Source organism: Cavia porcellus, unplaced genomic scaffold (genome assembly GCF_034190915.1).
Source record: "Cavia porcellus strain 051 isolate PalLab524CR breed Dunkin Hartley unplaced genomic scaffold, mCavPor4.1 scaffold_14, whole genome shotgun sequence".
Classification (NCBI taxonomy): Eukaryota; Metazoa; Chordata; class Mammalia; order Rodentia; family Caviidae; genus Cavia; species Cavia porcellus.
In genome coordinates, this window is record NW_026947497.1 from 41,104,573 (window position 1) to 41,123,524 (window position 18,952).

An 18,952-nucleotide genomic window follows, 5' to 3' on the forward strand; every position below is an offset into this window, starting at 1 on the left:
TGCCAGCAAGGCTGAGAAACTATGTCATTTAACCATTCCTGATAGGAATGTAAAAGTGTTATGTCCACAGCAAAAACACTTTGACAGTTTCTTAATAAAAACTACCATTCTAGCAATTGTACATTTTGGCATTTATCCCAGAGAAGTAAAAGCTTCTGTCCAAACAAAACTTGTACATTAATGTTTATAGTAGCTTCATTCGTAAGAGCCAAAAGCTAGCAGTAAGTCTGTGCCTGTCAATTGGTGCACACATAGTGGTTTATCATGTTCCATGTCATGGAATAGGACACAGAAATGAAAAACGCAATTACCAATTCTTGCTTGGATGGATGTTACGGGAATTATTCTAAGTGAAAAACACCAATGTCAGGGGCATACATACTGTATGTTTCCATTTGTATTATGTTCTAGAAATGACAAAATTAGAAAGATGGAGAGGCAGTCATCAGGGCTAGGAAAGGGAAGGAGGAAAAGGAGAGAAGGTTATGAACTATTTCAGTATCTTAGTTCAGTTTCAGTGTCTTAGTTGTGTTGCTGGTTTTATGATTCTATACATGTGATAAAATATTATACAGTTATATATACAGTGAGATTTTTAAAACCTACACATGCAGAATCTTGGTTAAATCCAAGTGAGTATCATAACTGAGTTAAATATTGTAGTGTGTTATCAAAACATGATATATTGTAGTTTCTATAATATATTGTAGTGTGTTATCAAAGGTGACACTATGAATAAGTTGGGAGGTGAGTATACAACCCTCTGCACTTGTTCTGCCATTTCTTACAAGTCTATAATTGTGACACAATAAGGATTTCTTCCTTGTTCTTTCTCTTTTTTGTTGAGTTTGGGGGTTATAGAAACATGTAGAACAAAATAGTGAGGGCCACCAATGAGATAAAGAATGAATATCTTACCAATAAGATAAGAATTAAGAGAAACAAAACATAGTAGAAAATATTAAAGTGTGAAATCCTGAAAGGATTGAAGGAAATATGAAATTCCTTAGTTTGAAAATGTCCATGTAGTTCCAAAATAAATGATGATTACTCATAAATGGACGTAATGACTGTTAGGACTTATGTCTATCATAATCCAAATATTGTATATTATAATCCAAATATCATAATCCCTTTTGTTGTCCTCACAGCTTAAGAAATTTTGTATTCCCAAAGAAACATTGTTGGAATCCTGGTGAATTAATTCCAATGTACCACCTCCGGTGCAACCTATAGTGAGAATAAAGACACTGACACATATTTAAAGTTACAGCCAGCCAAGGGGTCCTGAGTCTGGTCCAGGTGAGGATACATGGAACAAAAGCCTTGATCCAAGGCATCACCCAGCATTTATTAACTCATGAAGAAAGGAGTGGTTTGAGGATGAGTGACACAGTGGGAATTACATGAGTAACGTGAGCTGAGCTGGCGAGGTAGAGAAAAGCACTTCTGCAATATGCAGGAGGGAGGGTATGCAGAAAGATTAATCTGCATAACTCAACTGAGGAGGCATTTGAATGATTTAGGAATCTGTTGCTTCAGTTTCTGATATGTAAACTTCTGTGCTCTGAGAAGTCATAGCCTTTTTATTTTGAGGCTCAAACCAAGTTGACATTCTTGGAGCTGTGTGGCTCTGCCATCCCGCTGTGCTCAATCATTTATAAGAAACACAATGCGAAGAAACAGGAAACTATCAGCTGGCCTCAAGGATTACATATCAGTACCTTAACCTAGCCTTATTTGCATTACTTAGAACTAATTGAAGAGAGAATGAATAGCTATCTCTGTACGTGGAGACAGAGTTAAGTTTAACTAATGCTGAAGCAGTTGTTCTACATTCAAGAGGAGCCACCAGGTCATCTCCTACATTTGTCTAGGATGCCCCCCCCCCCAAAGCCTCATGCAGTCACAGGTGAGGCTTTTTCAGAGGTGGATGGGTTTAGAATGTGTGACTCTGGGATCAATCAGTGGTACAGTGTGAGGATCAAGGGTGCTAGGATTAAGGCTGTGAGTGCTACCTGCCCTGGGTAGTCTGAATAAGGTACAAAGGATAGAAAGAGCTTTGATCACCCTTTGTTCCTTTGCTACCTTCTGGCCTCCATGAACTCTTTCTCCTCTGTGAGGCCTGTCTGCCACCTGACCCTGCCTTGGAGCCAGACAATTATGGACTAAAATAGCTACAAATTGTGAGCTAAATAAATCTTTCCTCCTTTAACTTAGGGTTTTGAGTGTTTTGTCTCAGCCATGAGAAAAGTAACTAAGACAGTGACATTTACAAAGACCAGAGACTTACTCTGAAATTAATAGAGCACCCAAAGGTTACAGAGGAAGAACCGGTCACTTCTAAAAAACAAGAATCATAATAAAAACAGACCTCTGAACAGTAACAGTACTGTGAACAGAGATGATCCTCTTGAGTACACATGCAGTTCACCACACAGACTCAAAATACATCAAGCAGCAGAGAGGAATTGATCAACATTTTTATTACACATTTCAACACATGCTGTCAAGACATGGATCAAACAAAACTAAGGAGAGAGAAGACCTGAATATAATTAATAAGCTTAGTCATTAAGATATGCATACCCATCATAGAATAGGCACTAATATTATTTAATACAAAGGGAACATTTACCCCCCCCCCAAAAAGTGATTTAAGAATCAATTTCAATAGGTATGTTGCTTGACTGTACTGCAGCAAAACCAAAACTAATAAGTGGTCCAAAATCACATTTGGAAACCAAATATATAATACTAAACATCCAATCATTGGGTTAAAAATGAAGTCTTTATATGGTTTTCCTCATCTAGAGCTAATGTTTATTAGGTTTATTTTTGGATATTTTATGACTTCTAGGGTTATTCCATATAGATTACTTTCTTTACATTTTCTGATTAGGTGTATCAGAAGTTCTTCATTTTTATATTTCAAACTTGTATCTTGCCTCTTAAGCAGTTTTCTGACTTTAATAGCTGTCATACACGGCCATGTGATACCCCAAACAATGACAGCTTGTGCTCTTCCTTTCCAAGACTTGCCACCACTATGATTTCTACTTTCAGTGTTGGCTCATTCTCACTTATTCATGATTTCAACTGGGAAACCGCTGATTTTTTTTTTCCCATTAAGTGTAATATGTCTGCATGATACTCTATCACATTATGGGAACTTGCTTCTCCTCTTCATAATAATCACAAATAGATGCCATCTCTGCTGATGACTTTCTAGTCTAAGGGACTGGCTACTCCACATCACAAGTCAGAAAGGAAAAGGAGTGGGATCTAGGGAGACCTTGCTTTTATTTTATGGGAAAACCCTGGAATCCAAAAACATCACTTCCATTCAACATCTCAGTGGCCAAATATTGATAGCCACATGTAGCTGCCAAGGAAACTGGGCATTGATACTTGTCACTGGACAGCCTGTGCCCTACTGAAGCACTAACTACTACAGAGGAAAGACCAAATGCAAGAGGGTAATGAACTATATTATTCAAGTAATCATATGCTTTTATCCCTTTGTTAATGTAAAAAATTTTAAATTTTACATTAAATCATCCTTACATTCCCAGAATAATTACCACATAGGCATGCAGATTGTTTTAGTGTATTGTTGGATTCTGTTTGGAGGTACTTTATTTAGGACTTTTGCATCAGTGTGCCCTAAAAATACATTTGTTGCAGAAAGTATAAGAACACTTTTTACATTTAAGCAGCACCTTGCAGTTTTTAAAAACCATTTCACATACATTATCTCTCATGATTAATAGGTGATAATCAGAAACTGGCCATATTTTAAAAAGTCAACAGAAGTATATAAGTGGAAAATATCTACAAAACATGTCTACAAAAAAAATCTAAAACAGTGCAACTTCTTATAATTGCCTAAATCCTACAGGGCCAAAAGTGAGACTGGAGTACAGATTGGGGAAGAGAAAGGTGCAGGAGATTAGAAATGGAATTCTGGTCACAGGAACCCAAGGAAGGATGTTCACACCCTCTGGAATGCCGGGCAACAATGGCACCCTGAGCTCTGTGTAATGTTTAGCACTTGTGACGTGCGAGACGTTTTATCAGTGCAGCGTTTAAACAACCCAGCTTGAATTTATAAGAAACAAGGCTTTTCTAGCTATTAAGCATTGTTGGCTTGGTCAACTTTTGATTCCAGTACCTGCATATAGCAAATTATATCGTGGTAGCTGAGTGCTCTTGTAGACAAAGGAGGTACTAAAAGTGCAGGATGCTTGGGCTTTAGTCTGGCAGCCAAGTCATGTGTGTGCTTCTCCACAGTCTCCCCTGGGACTGCAGAGCTTCTCCAGAAGCACAGTAATTACCTAAGAGCAATCACTCACCACTCGCAAGTATGAAATGCCTTTGGGAGGAAAATAGAGGGTAGTTGGTAGGCTAATGTAATTTTGCAAAAAGAGGCATTTCAATATTAAGAGTAGCTAGGTGTCACAGCTAACATGGAGTTACCCAGCTAGCGCACCCTCTGTGGATTTTACCCATATAAAATATGCTGTCCATTCCTGTCTCCGAGACTCTGAGATCCCATTGTGTCATATACACACAGGACATAGCTACAACGTTTAACCCTGAGATTGCACCCCTGGGCTCTCACTATCCTGCCCCATACCCATTTGGCCTATTTCTCTCCTCCCCCTTCCCCCAGTCTCACATACATGCACAGGTTCAGCTGTGCTGGAGGCGCACCTGGGACACTCTGCTGGCTGCCACCTGACCCTGCAGCTGCACATTCCAAAATGAAGCAGTGACCAGGAAACAGCCTGGCTGTGTACATCATCAACACACACATCGCATTTGGAAAATTAACTGCTGGAATAGCTTTTGGCCTTGAGTTGTGTGAGTACATCAGAATGATAATTCACTCAACTCTGTTTCCTTTTGTACTGCTTGTTGGACACCCTAGGTGCCTAAATTCTTAATGACTATTGAGATAAATTTCTAGCCACAGGATCATTCTTTTACTATGCACAATACACAACCTAAAGCATAGAGAGAAAACCAAGCCTGGCATTGTGTCTAAGCTTAGCATCATCAGCTTTTGGAGTTAATTATGAATATTAAAAATGGATGAGGTTGAAGTCCTGAAGAATAGACACCCCCCCCCCAACACACACACACTCTGCTGTTTGCACTGTTTCTGTTTGCCATTCCTGGTGGATGTTTTGAAGGCACAACATTGGTGTAAACAACCCAAGAAGTGTCACTAAGCATCTCAGTTTAAAATAAATGCTTTAAAATAGTTAATTATACCTTCCCCTAAAGGAAGAGACAGTGTTTCCTCAGGTCCCTGAAAATGGATAATGAGTAAGTTAAACTTGTGGAGATCCAAAATTTGGTTGCCTATTTTTAAAGTGCTGAAGTGGGGTTTAAAACAAGCTGCTTAGAGACCAGATCATCTGCTGGACTCTGTGGTCTCATGTGTAAGTACATGAGGGAAGATTATAGGGTGGGTGAAGGAACTGGGAAAGAGCATTGAGGCTACCAGATGCGAAACAGGTTAAAAACTACACGACTAAAATTCTGGTGCAGGTTGAGCAAAAGATAGGTAAATTCATGGGGTTGGAGTAGAGGAGAAGACCTATATATACCTGAAATTTTAGGGAGAAAACCAAGCCCTAATCTCTCTCCTTTCTACCTATCCATTTTAAGAACTCAATAAATATTGTATTGTTGTTTGAATCACATTGGAGTTATTCAAAATTTACATATGAAAAGTAAACATTCAAAAATACCCAATCAGGCATGGTGGTACATACGTAAAATCCTAGCACTCAGGAGGCTGAGGCAGGAGGATTACCCTGAGTTCAAGGACAGCCTGGGCTCCAAAGTGAGTTCAAGGACAGCCTGAACTGTATAGTGAACCCTGTCTGTACAAGAAAAAAAATACTGAAATGAGCATTTCTGTAAGTTTGGGTGGAGACAAAACTGTCTAAGCAGAGTATGATAACTGGAAGCCATTAGAACACATATTAATAAAATTTGACTAAAAATTGTGAAACTTAGGAATTTCTGAGCATAAAGTCTCATTCTTAACCCTAAGACCCTATCTTCAAAAGAACTCTTAATTCTTAAGCCTTAAATAAACATGCCTTAAATATATATATTTAATACATTAAATAAATGAAAAATGATTCTACCATTACTGAAATATTTCTAAAATAGCTGCAGCCCCAGGATGAGCCTCCCTAGGCTGGGTTCATCCAGTATCTGAAGATCATGTTTCTATAGAGGAAAAACCTGCCAGCAGCCTTAATCCCTCACAAAACCCCAGACCACATGCAGCCCTTAGCCAAAGTAAACAGGCAAGGAAGGAGGAGCAAAAGAAATGTCAGTAAATTCTGCAATGTTGGAATTCAAGCCATGGGTTTCAGTCTTTCTCAGGAACAGCAGCCAAACTCCAATCTCTGATTTGTGATTTTACAGCAAGAGCAATGCAAAGGTTGTAGGAAATTTTAAACTGTACTATACCATGTATCCTTGTTAACGACATAAAAATATTGCATAGTGACAAATACTTGTAAGTGGTTCTAATACAGTTAGCTGGTAAAGCAGTTGGCATTAGTGAACCACCACCAAGGAATGTAAGATTGAAAATCTACATGGAGATCAAGGTCAAAGGAAAGTTCTAAGTAGCAGCTAAGTACCTGCAACACTCAGAGCCACTGTGATCTGGTCCCATCTCGCTAAGTGACTGCAGCAGGTGGCTGTGGCCCACCTGAAGCAGCTACTGTGGGGTTTCATTTTGTCCAGAATCTAAAATGTCCTAGTTGTACATGGGCTCTCCTGGATGCGCAGTCACCTCAAATAATGGAATAAAGTTTCCATGTGGATCCAAGCCCCCATCTGGGGGCTTATGTGCACTAGTCATCTTGTGTCTTTCCCCTTGGATTTGAATGTGGTGAACACAAACCCTAGTACAGTTGATACTGTCTTCTGTGTATCAGCCCAGCAACCAGTTAGATTGGTTCCTGGTGTCATAACTTTAGTAAATAGCCCCCTCCGTGGAGATCCTAGAACTCCTCACCCACAGACCATGCCTCACACTGCCGTGAAGCAGCAGGACTATGACCTACATAGCTCAGGCCCACTTGTTTTGCACAGTTTAATAACAGAGGCAACACAGTGGTAGGATATTTGAGTGGGGGAAGTAAAACAGTCCTGGCATTATTTGCCGCCATCTTTCCTTTGCTTGGGATGAGGTCACTCAGCTGCTTCCACTGAATGAGGTAAAATAAGCAAAGAATAGCTGTGGGACCATTATTTTATGGTGGCAAATCATATTAGAATTCTTTGAGAAACTGGTTTTGGTTGCTCGACTACTCACTGTTGGAGAAAATTGCCTTGGAAGCAGTACCTAAAGATCTGTAATTGAGCGTTCATGGTCTGTATTGGGAAGGGGAGGGGCTCTCAAGTGCACAGCCCTGGGCATTTTGCCTTCTGCCCTGTGTGCTGAGTGCCCTTGGCCTGCCTCAGGATCTGTGGAATGCAGCATGGGATTATAAACTGGGCTGACCAGGAAGGGTCCCTGTCTACCAGATTCTGGGCCAGGGGCAGAGCCATGGTGTTAAAAAGAGCTGCCTGTGACCTTGCCGGTGCCAAAAATCATGAATTCAACAGAGGTTTCTTTCAGTAGCCTCCCTGGTAGCTGAAGAAAGAAATAGGTTTTCATTCCTGTTAGGTGTTCTCAGCCCAGCATGAAATTCTCAAAAGCAGTGTCATCGTTTGTGTGCATGGTTCCTCATCTAGACATTTCACTATGATTTCCCTCCACCCCTACCCCTTCCCGACTGCCCCTTCCTCGCCCTTCTCGCCACAGGTGTGGAAGACATTGTGGCCATAATGATTCCTGAGCCCAAAGGGAAGGAGATAGTAAGCCTGCTGGAAAGGAACATCACCGTGACGATGTACATCACCATCGGAACCCGGAACTTGCAGAAATATGTGAGCCGCACTTCGGTTGTGTTTGTCTCCATCTCCTTCATTGTCCTGATGATCATTTCCCTCGCATGGCTGGTCTTTTATTATATCCAGAGGTTTCGATATGCAAATGCCAGGGACAGGAACCAGGTGAGTACGAAAAAGTTAAAACAAACAAAAAACTTAACATTATTGCAAAAGCAATACACGTTGCTGTGTAAACTTTGAAAGCTGCAGAAAAACACCAAGACAGAAACAAAATTACTTCTCATCCCTCTACTCAGCAAAAACATTAACATTTCTTGCATAGTTTTCAGACAATTCCCAAATGCACATATTTTCCTGTTTATTAGTATTATAGAATAGCCTCATGATTTGCCAGCATTCCCACTGTTCTTTTTGTGGACAAATATTGAAGCACAGAATAAAGGGAGACAGGGAAGTTAGGTGAGATTATGCTAATAGTGTGATGCATATATTTATGTATACAAATTTTTTTAAATAAAATTATATGACATTTAATTGTTTTCCTCTTTCTCACTTTATCTGAGAGATTACCTTGGAATTTGATGCGTATCAGCACACAAACCAATCTCATTTCTAATTTCACTAGCTGTATAATTGTCACGTTTATTTAACTAACTTCTATTATTGGCCATGTTTTCTGTTACAAAACAAAATGCACCATGATACTTAGCACATTTGTATGTAAAGTAGATCCTATCAAATTTAATTTGCTAGGAGAATTGCATATGTATTCAGAGCTTAAAATAACAATTCTTGGCAAATTATCTGCCAAAAAGTGTTGGATTACTTTATACTTCAGCCAATAGCATGTAAGAAATAGTTAGAACTGCTTGTTGGGTGTGATTTTATAAATTAAAACTGTTACAATTTTTTGGAGCTAAGAGTATATGATATATAACTCAGTGGTAGAGCACTTAACTTGTCGTACAAGATACCCTTAGTTTAATCCTTGACACTGCAAAACAAAAAAAGTAAAAAAGTAAAACAAAAGAATAATCATCACATTGTTTGTGTTGCAAACATTTCAAGTATAATAGAAAACATTTTCAAGTATAATAGAAAAAATTTAAGATTTTTTATATAGCATCTGTTTATATTATTTGATCAGTTTTCACCTCAATTGTTGGGTCATTTTCTCTTTAATGTGCAGAAAGTCTTTATTAGCAAAGAAATTAACCTTTCTTTGTGATACGCAATTCAGTTTTCTCTCTCAGTTTATCATTATCTTTGATTTTATTTATGTTGCTTTTTGCCATGCACACATTTTAGGTTTTTCTGTAACTAAGCTTAGTAGTCTTTTTATATAGCTCCCAAGTATTGCATAAGATCATCCAAAGGCTCAGACTGCTGAAAAATGCTTGTATTTTCGTCTACCACGTTTTTATTTCATTTTTGTGACTCTTAGAGCACTTTCGTATAAAGTACAGAACTAACACACCTATTTTCAGATGGCCTACCATTTTTGAAACTGTTATTCATTGAATCTTTTCTCCTGCATATGCAATATCCTCATTTAGCTTATTAAATACCCATTCGATTCCTATGCTCTCTTAATAGGACCATTAGTCTGTCCATTCTTACTCCAGTACCATATAGTTCAGAGGACTGTAGAATTATAATGTGTCGCTTAGCCTTTCATGCTTTCTTTTTTAAATTGTTCTGTCTTTTTCATGTTTTATCTTCATTTGAATTTAGAACCACTGTATCAGTTAAAATTTACAGAATACTTAAAATGTATAACTTTATATTGAGACTTTCTATCTAAGTGTAATATTCTCAGGTCTTTTTCTTGTGTTGAGAAGCATTTTAAAATACTCTTGCTAATCCTGCATATTTGTTTATTTTTAGGCATTTATTATATGGCTACTATAAATTTTTTGCATATATAAAGGTTTAAATTTTTGAGTATTTTACATTACTAATTGCTTTATTATTATTGCCTTAATGATGCCTAATATTTATAATATACTTGGGTACCAAAGAACTTTATATAAATTTGCATATCTAATCCTCTTAATAACTATAATAGGAAATTTTATTATCCTCCTACAGATAAGGACACTGATGGCAGAATGGTCACATATCTAGTCTCCAATAAAACCAACAACTGAATCGCAGTCATGTTCTTGACTACTGCATTGCAGTGTGATTGTATATATATTAAATTATTAGGGTTGCATTAGTAACACAGTAACAATTTAGTTGTTTCAAATTTTAATCATACTGTGTTTCAAAATGCATTAGCTTTTCTAAGAAACCAAAAAACCTGAAATAATAAATTGTAAACTTCTTTTCATGTAGTTTTTGCGGGACCATCCTTAGTTTAGTGAAATTATTTGTATCATTTTCCATTTTGTTATTTACTCATGTCTTCTAAGTTAAGATATACATTTATTCTGTTATAAAAATATAATATCAGAAATGTCAACTTGTTAGTAAGAGTGTTTAATTAAAAATGAATGTTTAGGATCCTGGGAATATAGCTCTGGGGCACAGTGCCTGCCTGGCAGGCATAAGGTTGTAAATTCAAACCCTGGTACCAAAAAAATAAAAATGAATGTTGAATCCAAATTTCTGTTAAATAGCTATGCTTTACATTTTCTGTTTTTTACTATTAAAAAGAATGGGCTATATTAATGGGTTTTGCAACATTTAATCGTTCTCATTTTTCAAGTATACTCTATTCCTTTCATTTATCTTGGATTATATTTGTTATTATTTGCTATATTATTCATTTTTTATCTTAGCTTTTGAATGTCAAATGTGCCAATAGTTTATACTTTTGTCAGGTTGGATAGTGGTTATTCTGGGTTTATATGAAGACTTGTCTAGCTGTCTCCGTTTTCTGTAGTCTAGAGCTGTGGTGTCCCACGTGGCAGTCACTATGCATGCATGGCCCTTCAAGTTTAATTGTAATAAAGTGAGTTTGAAAGTTCTGTTCCCATACACAGTAGCCACATGGCATGTGGCAGCAACCTGGCTGGGCCTGTGGGACGTTTCCACCATCTCAGAAAGTCTAATTGGGAAATGTTTCTCTGAAACACTTTACAGACAACTGGAATTAACTGATTCTTAAGTATTAGGAGAAAGCCTCTGTGAATTAGTGGGTCTGAATGGTTTGGTTTAGGAAGATAGTCCTTTTCCTTTTTTTGCTTATTTTATGGCAATTGATCTGTTACATTTTCTGTAACTTGTAGAACAATTTTTTAAACATTGTTCATAGCATTTTCAGATTCTCAAAATGATACACATTCATTTTACTAGACTTTGGCAACCACACAAAAATCACTGACAGGAGGAACAAATCACTCATTACCATCAGTGAATTGTTAATAGTTGAGCAGGTTATTTTTCAGGTACGTTTAGCCCCTTGTGGATTCAGTAAATTGTCATTTTATGTATGTGTAAAAATACACAATACACACACATGCACACACAATACACTGTATTAAATGGTGAGCATTTTTCCCATCGTTAAATCTTCTGAAACTTGAAGCTATATAAGTGTCAGTTCTACCACTTAACCAAAATATGAGAATCATTTTTGTTGTTTTAAAAACTAAATGGTAATACACTTTTCTCTTACGGTTTCAGTGTGAATAATGTATGTCATTATCAAAGCCATTGAATGTGACACTAACCAATCCCAGTGAATGATGTTTTTATTATTGCTATCATGTCAATTCCTTGATGACTATATACCATATAACCCAACTTTGCTACTTTCATTAAATACTCTGGAATATAAATGGACACAGTGCCAGTTAAGCATAAGGTGATGAAAATGGATTTGGAAATACATCATGGATTTGGTTCTGTGGATTACATATGAAATGATAATTACTAAAAAAGATAGTCATTCAACTAATCACATGGTGCCAAATAGAAATGACATCATTATATTTTTGAGCCTGTAGATAATTCACACAGGCATTAAATAGTTGAGGCAAGGATAAGATATTAAGTTTCATAAATTGAGTAATTATCTCAATCACTTCACTTGGTGCAGGCCCATGTAACTTGCATGTCTGTCTAGGCACATGCTTATTCTATGTTACACATGGAAAACAAATTGGTAAGTGATGGTATGAAATTATGTTCATGGACTTTAAGTTTTTACTTTCTTTTTATTAACACTGTGAATTACAGGGTCACTCAGTAAATTGGGATCATGGTAAAAGCTAGTGCCATTGCCTCATCAAAATAGTCCCTATACATTATACTTTTGGTGGATGGGGTTAGAACATATAATTTCCTTAGAAAAAATATCCCTCTCTTGATGGACAGTTGTCAGAAAGTTACAACTATGTAAGCTGTAGCTGTAATAAGCATCAGGTTAATTTAACTCACTTATCTTTATTAAGGCATTATTGACCTTCAGAGTGTCTCTCCAGTTCTATGTAGAATCACAATCTAAAAGAATATAAAAGGCATCACTTTTACATTGGTGAAGTATCTGATATTCAGGTATGTGAAAAGAGACTTAGTTACCCAGATGAGTACTTCTGTTTACTTGCTTGGCTTTGTGTGAATACAAGTAAAAGATAGTCTTCAGCATCATGTATGATCCTAACCCTTTTCATGCCACACTGTACTTGGAGAAGATCACTTCAGCTCATTGTCCCCTGGTATAAGATTTGCTAGATGTGACCATTGGGACTGGTAGCTAAGGCAGGCTGGGAGAACCAGCCAGCCACACCCCCACCAACCTGCCATCTACCACTGGGGACCAGTAGCCATGATGGACCAGGAGAACCAACCAGCCATGTCCCCACAAGTCTGTGAGCTATCACTGGGGACCAGTAGCCAGTGCAGGCTAGAAATAGCAGCCAGCCATGATCCCTGCCAACCCGCCACCCACCACTGGAGATTAGTAGGCAGCATAGGCCTGGAGAACTAGCCAGCCAAGCCCCTGCACCTGCCTGGCAAGCCCCAAACCAGCCAGCCTGCCACCACTGGGGGAGTCTCGGTATGGCTGCACATGTCTAGAGAAGCCTGCCATGCGTCCTTGCTGCCTTCATGGGAACCTACGTTAGGAGAAACCTAGGTGCCTGGCCATTTCCCTACATCGTGGACAGGCAGCCAATGTGGCAAGCACCTGGCACCTCACAACCAACTTGGCCAGAGGAACCCAGGAAAAATGTCAAGACAAAGGAGGAGCAAAAGGCAATCTCAGACCTCTAGCCCACTCAGAACAAGTCTGGGAGACATAGACATGGAAGTCACACACCTGGAATCTCTGAGAGGATAGCAACTGAAGTAAGGAAACAACTTCAAGAGGCTGTAAAACTAATCAGATCAGAAATAATCTCTCAAGTAAAAGAACAAAATAACATATAATAAAAGAATTACTAAGCATATCTAATGAAGACACAACTAAAATAAGAGGAGAACAGGAAAATGATGTAACCCTTGAATTAACAATATAAGAAAGAATTACAATGCATGAAACTTTCAGAGAGATACCCAGGAAATTTAAAAACTCCATTGAAAGTTGGCAAAACCATTTGAAAGAAACCGAAGATAGACTTTGAAGACAGGATTGCAGCTAGAAATCATGAAAGGAAAAATCTCTTTAAAAAAAAAAAAAAAAAAACAAGGAATCAGGAAATAATTCAAGATGATGTGAACAAAAATAATTTAAGGCTGATAGGTGTCAGAAAAAAGCAGCGGTCAACACAAATGACATAAAAAGACTACAGAAGTAATAACAGAGAACTTCCCAAGCATGGGATAAGAACCTGATATACAGATAAGTGAGGCACATCGAACTACAACTAGCAGTAACCAAATAAATCTACACCCAGACATATAATAGAAATTCAGCACAAGAACCAAATTTTAAAGTCTGTTAGAGAAAAGAAGCAGATCACCTATAATGGAAAATCCATCAGAATCATGGCAGAGTTCTCAACACAAATCATCAAGTCAAGAAGAGCTTGGAATGAAGTGTTTCAAAGTCCTGAAAGAAAACAACTTCCAAGCCAAATTGATGGACCCTGAAAAACTATCTTTCAAAATTAATGAAGAAATAAGATACTTCCATGATAAAGAACAACTGAAGGAATTCATGACTACCAAACCAAACCTACAAAAGAGTGCTAAAGGATATTCTAGAGAGAGAGAAAGATGACCATGTCTCCAGGAACAGTCATAGAGTGATTGCTGGGACAGACAGTTGAATGGAGGGGAAAACTAGAGGGCCAACAGCAGGAGGATAGCATGGCAAAGATGAGCCAGTGCATGTTGGTTGTTACCATTAGTATACATGGCCTCAATTCACCAATTGCAAAGAAGCACAGGCAGAGTGAATCATGAGACAGGATCGATTGATGTGCTGTATCCAAGAAAGTTATTTGACTCCAAAGGATATTCAAGGACTAAAAGTCAGAGAAGAGAAGACAATACTCCATGTGACAAAGACCCAGAAAAAAGTAGGGGGTAGCTAGCCCATCAACCGCAGAATGGATAAGAAAGATGCTGTATGTTTACACAATGGAGACTACTTGGCTATAAAGGATAATCTTGAGACTCTTATAGGTAGATAGATGCAACTTGAGATCATGCTCATGAATGAAATGGCTTGGACTCACATGGGTGAACATCATGCTGTCTCCCTATTATAAAAAGCTGAAGAAGTTAGTGGAATCCAAAATGTACAAATAGATATTATGAAGAAAAGGGAAAGAGGAGGAAATATCTAAAAATGGAAGGTGGTAGCCATTGATACTTTCCTGTTATATTGTTTTGAAGTCCTGTATCATTTTCATTGTTTGGTTTGGTTTTATTTTGTTTGTTTTGTTTTGATTCCATTATGTCTCATGGTATGGGCAACTATTTTGAAGATAACAAAATGTATTATGATAGCCATTGTTGATTTCCTATTATCTTGTTTTGAAGTACTATATCATTTTCATTGTTTTATTTCAGTTGATTTTACTCTGTTGTTTTATTTGGTTTTATTATGTCTGATGGTATGGGTAGCTATTTGGAGGATAACCAGAGGAATTATAGGACTAATTGTTGATTTCCTTTTATTTTGTTTTGGAGTCCTGTATAGCTTTCATTGTTTTGTTTTGATCGGCTTTATGCTGTTTCATTTTGTTTGTACTATAGAAGAATTTTCTTTTAAAAAAAGATTTGCCGGATGTTTGCAGCAAAGTCTTCAGGGTGGTGACAGAGAATGGGAGCTGCAGGTGAAAGTGGGGAGCCTGACGGTGGCACCGTTTCCCAAAGCAACCGTGCCAAGCTGCATCCATTGCAGGACAGCCACTTTGGTTTCAGGTGGGGCTGAATTTAACTCATCGCCCTGATGATTCCTAGAGGTGTGACCTGCAAGAGCTGTTACAGCCTGCATGCCAGGCATCCTCACATGCAAAGTGACAGTGGCACTGTGCCAGCCCCACAAGTTTGAGGGGAGGAGCAAGCGAGAAAATCTATGATATTAGTGGAAAATTGTCTTGTAACAGACAAAGCAGTTCTTAGAAAATTGTACCCTGAGTGTCAGTGATTCCATCCTTCCATATTTTATGTAAAGGTAAGACTTTCTACTTAGTCACACATAAAAAGCCTCACAAATGTGTATAGGCTTTTTAGCTCTGTGTCACAGCTTAAAATGACATGAGGCCTTTTGTCCATCTTTTCTCCTGATTTATATAAAAAGGAAAGCATATTGATGATAAGAAAGCATATCTTGCTTTCTTGGAGAATAGCTTTCTGTGTAGCACTGGTTTTAGTTAATAATGTGCATAGAACAGTGGTGGTGAACCTATGGCACATGTGCCACAGTGAGCTGTTGGTATCATTGAAATCTCTAAAAGGTTTGCCATCCCAGATGGATAGTAAGCAGAAATGATAAAGGTGTGCATTTAAGAATAAATTTTTTTTCATTCCAGGATCTTGTTAGCAACTTCCTTTTCTTTAGCAGTCCCCAGAGGCAGAAATTCCTAACACTTCCATTGTGTCCTTTCAGAAGTTTCTGTGGGGCACACGCATGTGTGTGTATAAAGTTCCATGTTTATTTCACACCCAAGGACTGTCCCCTCCCAAAGCTTGTACTATAGTGGCATCAGGCAATACAGATGAAAAGAGACAGGAACGCACTCAAGGATGAGACAGAAGCCTTCGTGCCAGGTGATGCATTCAGATGAGATGGAGCCGATGGATGCCATTTAGATCATCAGGATGGGAGAGCCCCCTAGGGAGAGGGATGCTCAAATGTGCTCCCCCACACACACCGTCTCTTACTGAGTCATGTAATTTTATATATTCATGTAACTTTTCCCACTTCTTACTACCTCTGTGTGGAACTTGTTTATATTACAATGTGCACACAGGTACTGAGGAAGGAGAAAGAGAAAAGATGGGTTTACAGCCCTTCAGAGACCCTGTGTGCCCAAGTCTTGTGTGCCCACTGCTTCCCATAAGGGCTGCCACTCTGCAGCTGCCCTCCTCTCTCCTGATCCTTGTCTTTCATCCAGCCCACTGTCTTCATTTGAGTCCAGCCTCCTTTGGAGATCTTAGGCTGTAGGAAGACCTGTGAGGACTGAATCCAGTGACCATTTCATGCTCTCCCAACATCAAGCTCCAGAAGCTAGATGGACCCCTGTCCATACTTCCTGAAAAAGCTCTCTTAGTTGCTTTTCTCTCATTGCTGAGACAAAATACTTGACACCCAAAATGAAGAAAGGAAAGGTTTATTTAGCTCACAGTTTGGGGAGGTTTCAGTCCATACTCAGCTGGTTCCAAGGCAGAGTGTTATGGCCATTCAGAGCAGGGTGGCATGGCTGAAGAGCAGCCACAGCCATGGTGGCTTTGGCAGATTCCAAAACTGGCAAGAGTAAAAGGAACAAAAAAGGAAAGAGCATGAAGAGAAGACTCTTTCTTGTCCTTTATATTGTATGTGGGCCACACCCACTTGGGTATGGCACTCATATCTGTAATCCCGGCATTGGACCATTAAATATTCACAGACTGTAAAAGCCCACCTGCCTGACTGCATGAGGCTTTGGGGGGACATCCAGACTCAAACCATAACACCCTGTGACACAAGCCTGTGGGAACCTCCTGTATCACTTAGGACCCAGGGCTGTTCTGAATACTCCAAGGACATTCGTGGAACTGATTCTCTAATGACATGCCCCAACTCACTGGCATCCCATCTCTGGCCAAATTGAACATACCATTTCATAATCAGAAATAAATGGGATGTCCTTAAACACTGCAGTATCTTCAAGATTGGGGTCAGGTAATGAGACTACTTAAAAGTAAGACCAGACTCAGTGGCATACACCTGTAATCCTGGCACTGTGGGAAGCCAAAGCAGGAAGATCACAAGTTCCAGCAGCCTGGGAAGCTTAGTGACTTAACAAGATACTATCTCAAAAATACACACATACATAACAAAGAAGGGTGGGGGAGATAGACTCGTGCATAGGCCCTGGGTTCAATCCCCGGTAGTCCTCCCCTCAGAAAGTGAGAAGCCTTGATGTGAAGTAGAACCAGAATCTCAGGTCAGGCTGGGTCAAAAGACAAAATGCAGTATCGTCAATGAACAAGAACATACGGAGTTAGCACCTAGATCTCACAGAGATAGGAACAGCAGTCAAAAAAGACAGCAAAGGACTGGGGATTTAGCTCAGTGGCATAAGCGCCTGCCTTGCAAGCAGGCCGTAGTGAGTTCTATCCCCGGTACTGATAAAAAGGAAAAAGACAAAAAAAAAAAAAAAAAAAGACAGCAAAGCATGCCAGTGCTGAAGAGGAAGCCAAGGGAAGAGTACTTAGGTGATGGGAGCCATTTATGTCACACACTGACAGTTAAAAGAGCAGGGCATAGGCTAGAGTGTAAGTCATGAGTAGAGCACGTGCCTGGTTACACAAAAGCCTGGATTCCAGCCTCAGTACTGAAAAAATTTAAAAAGGAACAAGGTATTGGGTTACTAGTGCAGGCTGCAGGATGGTATGAGAAGGGAAGTTGGAAGCCTCAACCTACATTGCAGCAAAGGAAAGACCCCAGCTGATTAGGAAAACATTTCATGGGACATTTGACACACGTCACAGTGACAGTTAAATACCATGACAGACTTTTCTTTCTCTCCCATCCAGCCCCAGCGAGGCCCCTGGGTAAGTATTTTAAGGAAATAGTCTGCCAGTGTCACCAGTGTGAACTTCTACACTGAACAGCCTGAATACGTCAGGTCAGCCCTGGGAACCATGTGTGAGTGGCAAACCACAGCCTAAGAATTGAAAGGCAGAAGTCACCTGGCTGTAATTCTGCTCACGGGTTTTAGAATGCCCAGTGACTCATAGTTTTTAGCATTTCAAAGATCACTCAATGTACTGAAAGAGAAAGTGGAGTTTTTTTGAGAGCGCATAACCAGTTTGGTGATTTCAGGTCCAAGTGGTCCTCCCCACAGCAGGCTGCCTCAGCAGCATGAGGCTGGAAGAGAGGTCAGTTTTAACAGTAAAGTGGGGAACCCTGGAATACTGAACATTAAAGGAAATACCACCTACTTCTGGCTTTAGAGGTCAGGGAAGATTGTTCAGTCCTCCCTAGAATTTCTTTGTAGAGGGTCCTGAGGATTCTTTTCCGTTCTGCTGTCCAATGACCACTTCTTGAACTTGGAGGTGGGACATCTGAGTCAGAACAGATTCCCTGGTCCCATACGCCAGTGTGCACTCCGTTCCCTACCCTGCAGTCCCGCAGCCCAGAGGCCTGAGCCCCTCGGTCCACAGGTGGGCCACTCCTGCTGCCCTTCACTTCTTCCTGTCCTGCCAGTACAAACCCAACAGAATGACAAAGCAAAGCCAGGAAACAGTGCCGTGGCGGGGTGGGTAAATGTGTCTCCAGTTCCTACTGCATGGCAGCTGCCTCCTACCTGGGCATATCAGACAAACCAAATGGGGCTCTTTGTTTTGTTTGGTTTTCCTGAATAACATTGCCTTTGAGCCAAATCCAAGAAAATCAGGCCAGTTTTTG

General features: G+C 39.4%; 1 protein-coding gene across 1 annotated transcript in view; it reads left to right on the plus strand.

Moving 5' to 3' along the window:
- Positions 1 to 18,952, plus strand: part of Rnf150 (ring finger protein 150) — a 236,353-nt gene that overhangs the window by 129,388 nt on the left and 88,013 nt on the right. Inside the window, exon 2 of the mRNA XM_063260836.1 lies at positions 7,847 to 8,097. Within this exon, the coding sequence (XP_063116906.1) occupies positions 7,847 to 8,097 (251 nt within the window). The remainder of the gene's footprint in view (positions 1 to 7,846; positions 8,098 to 18,952) is intronic.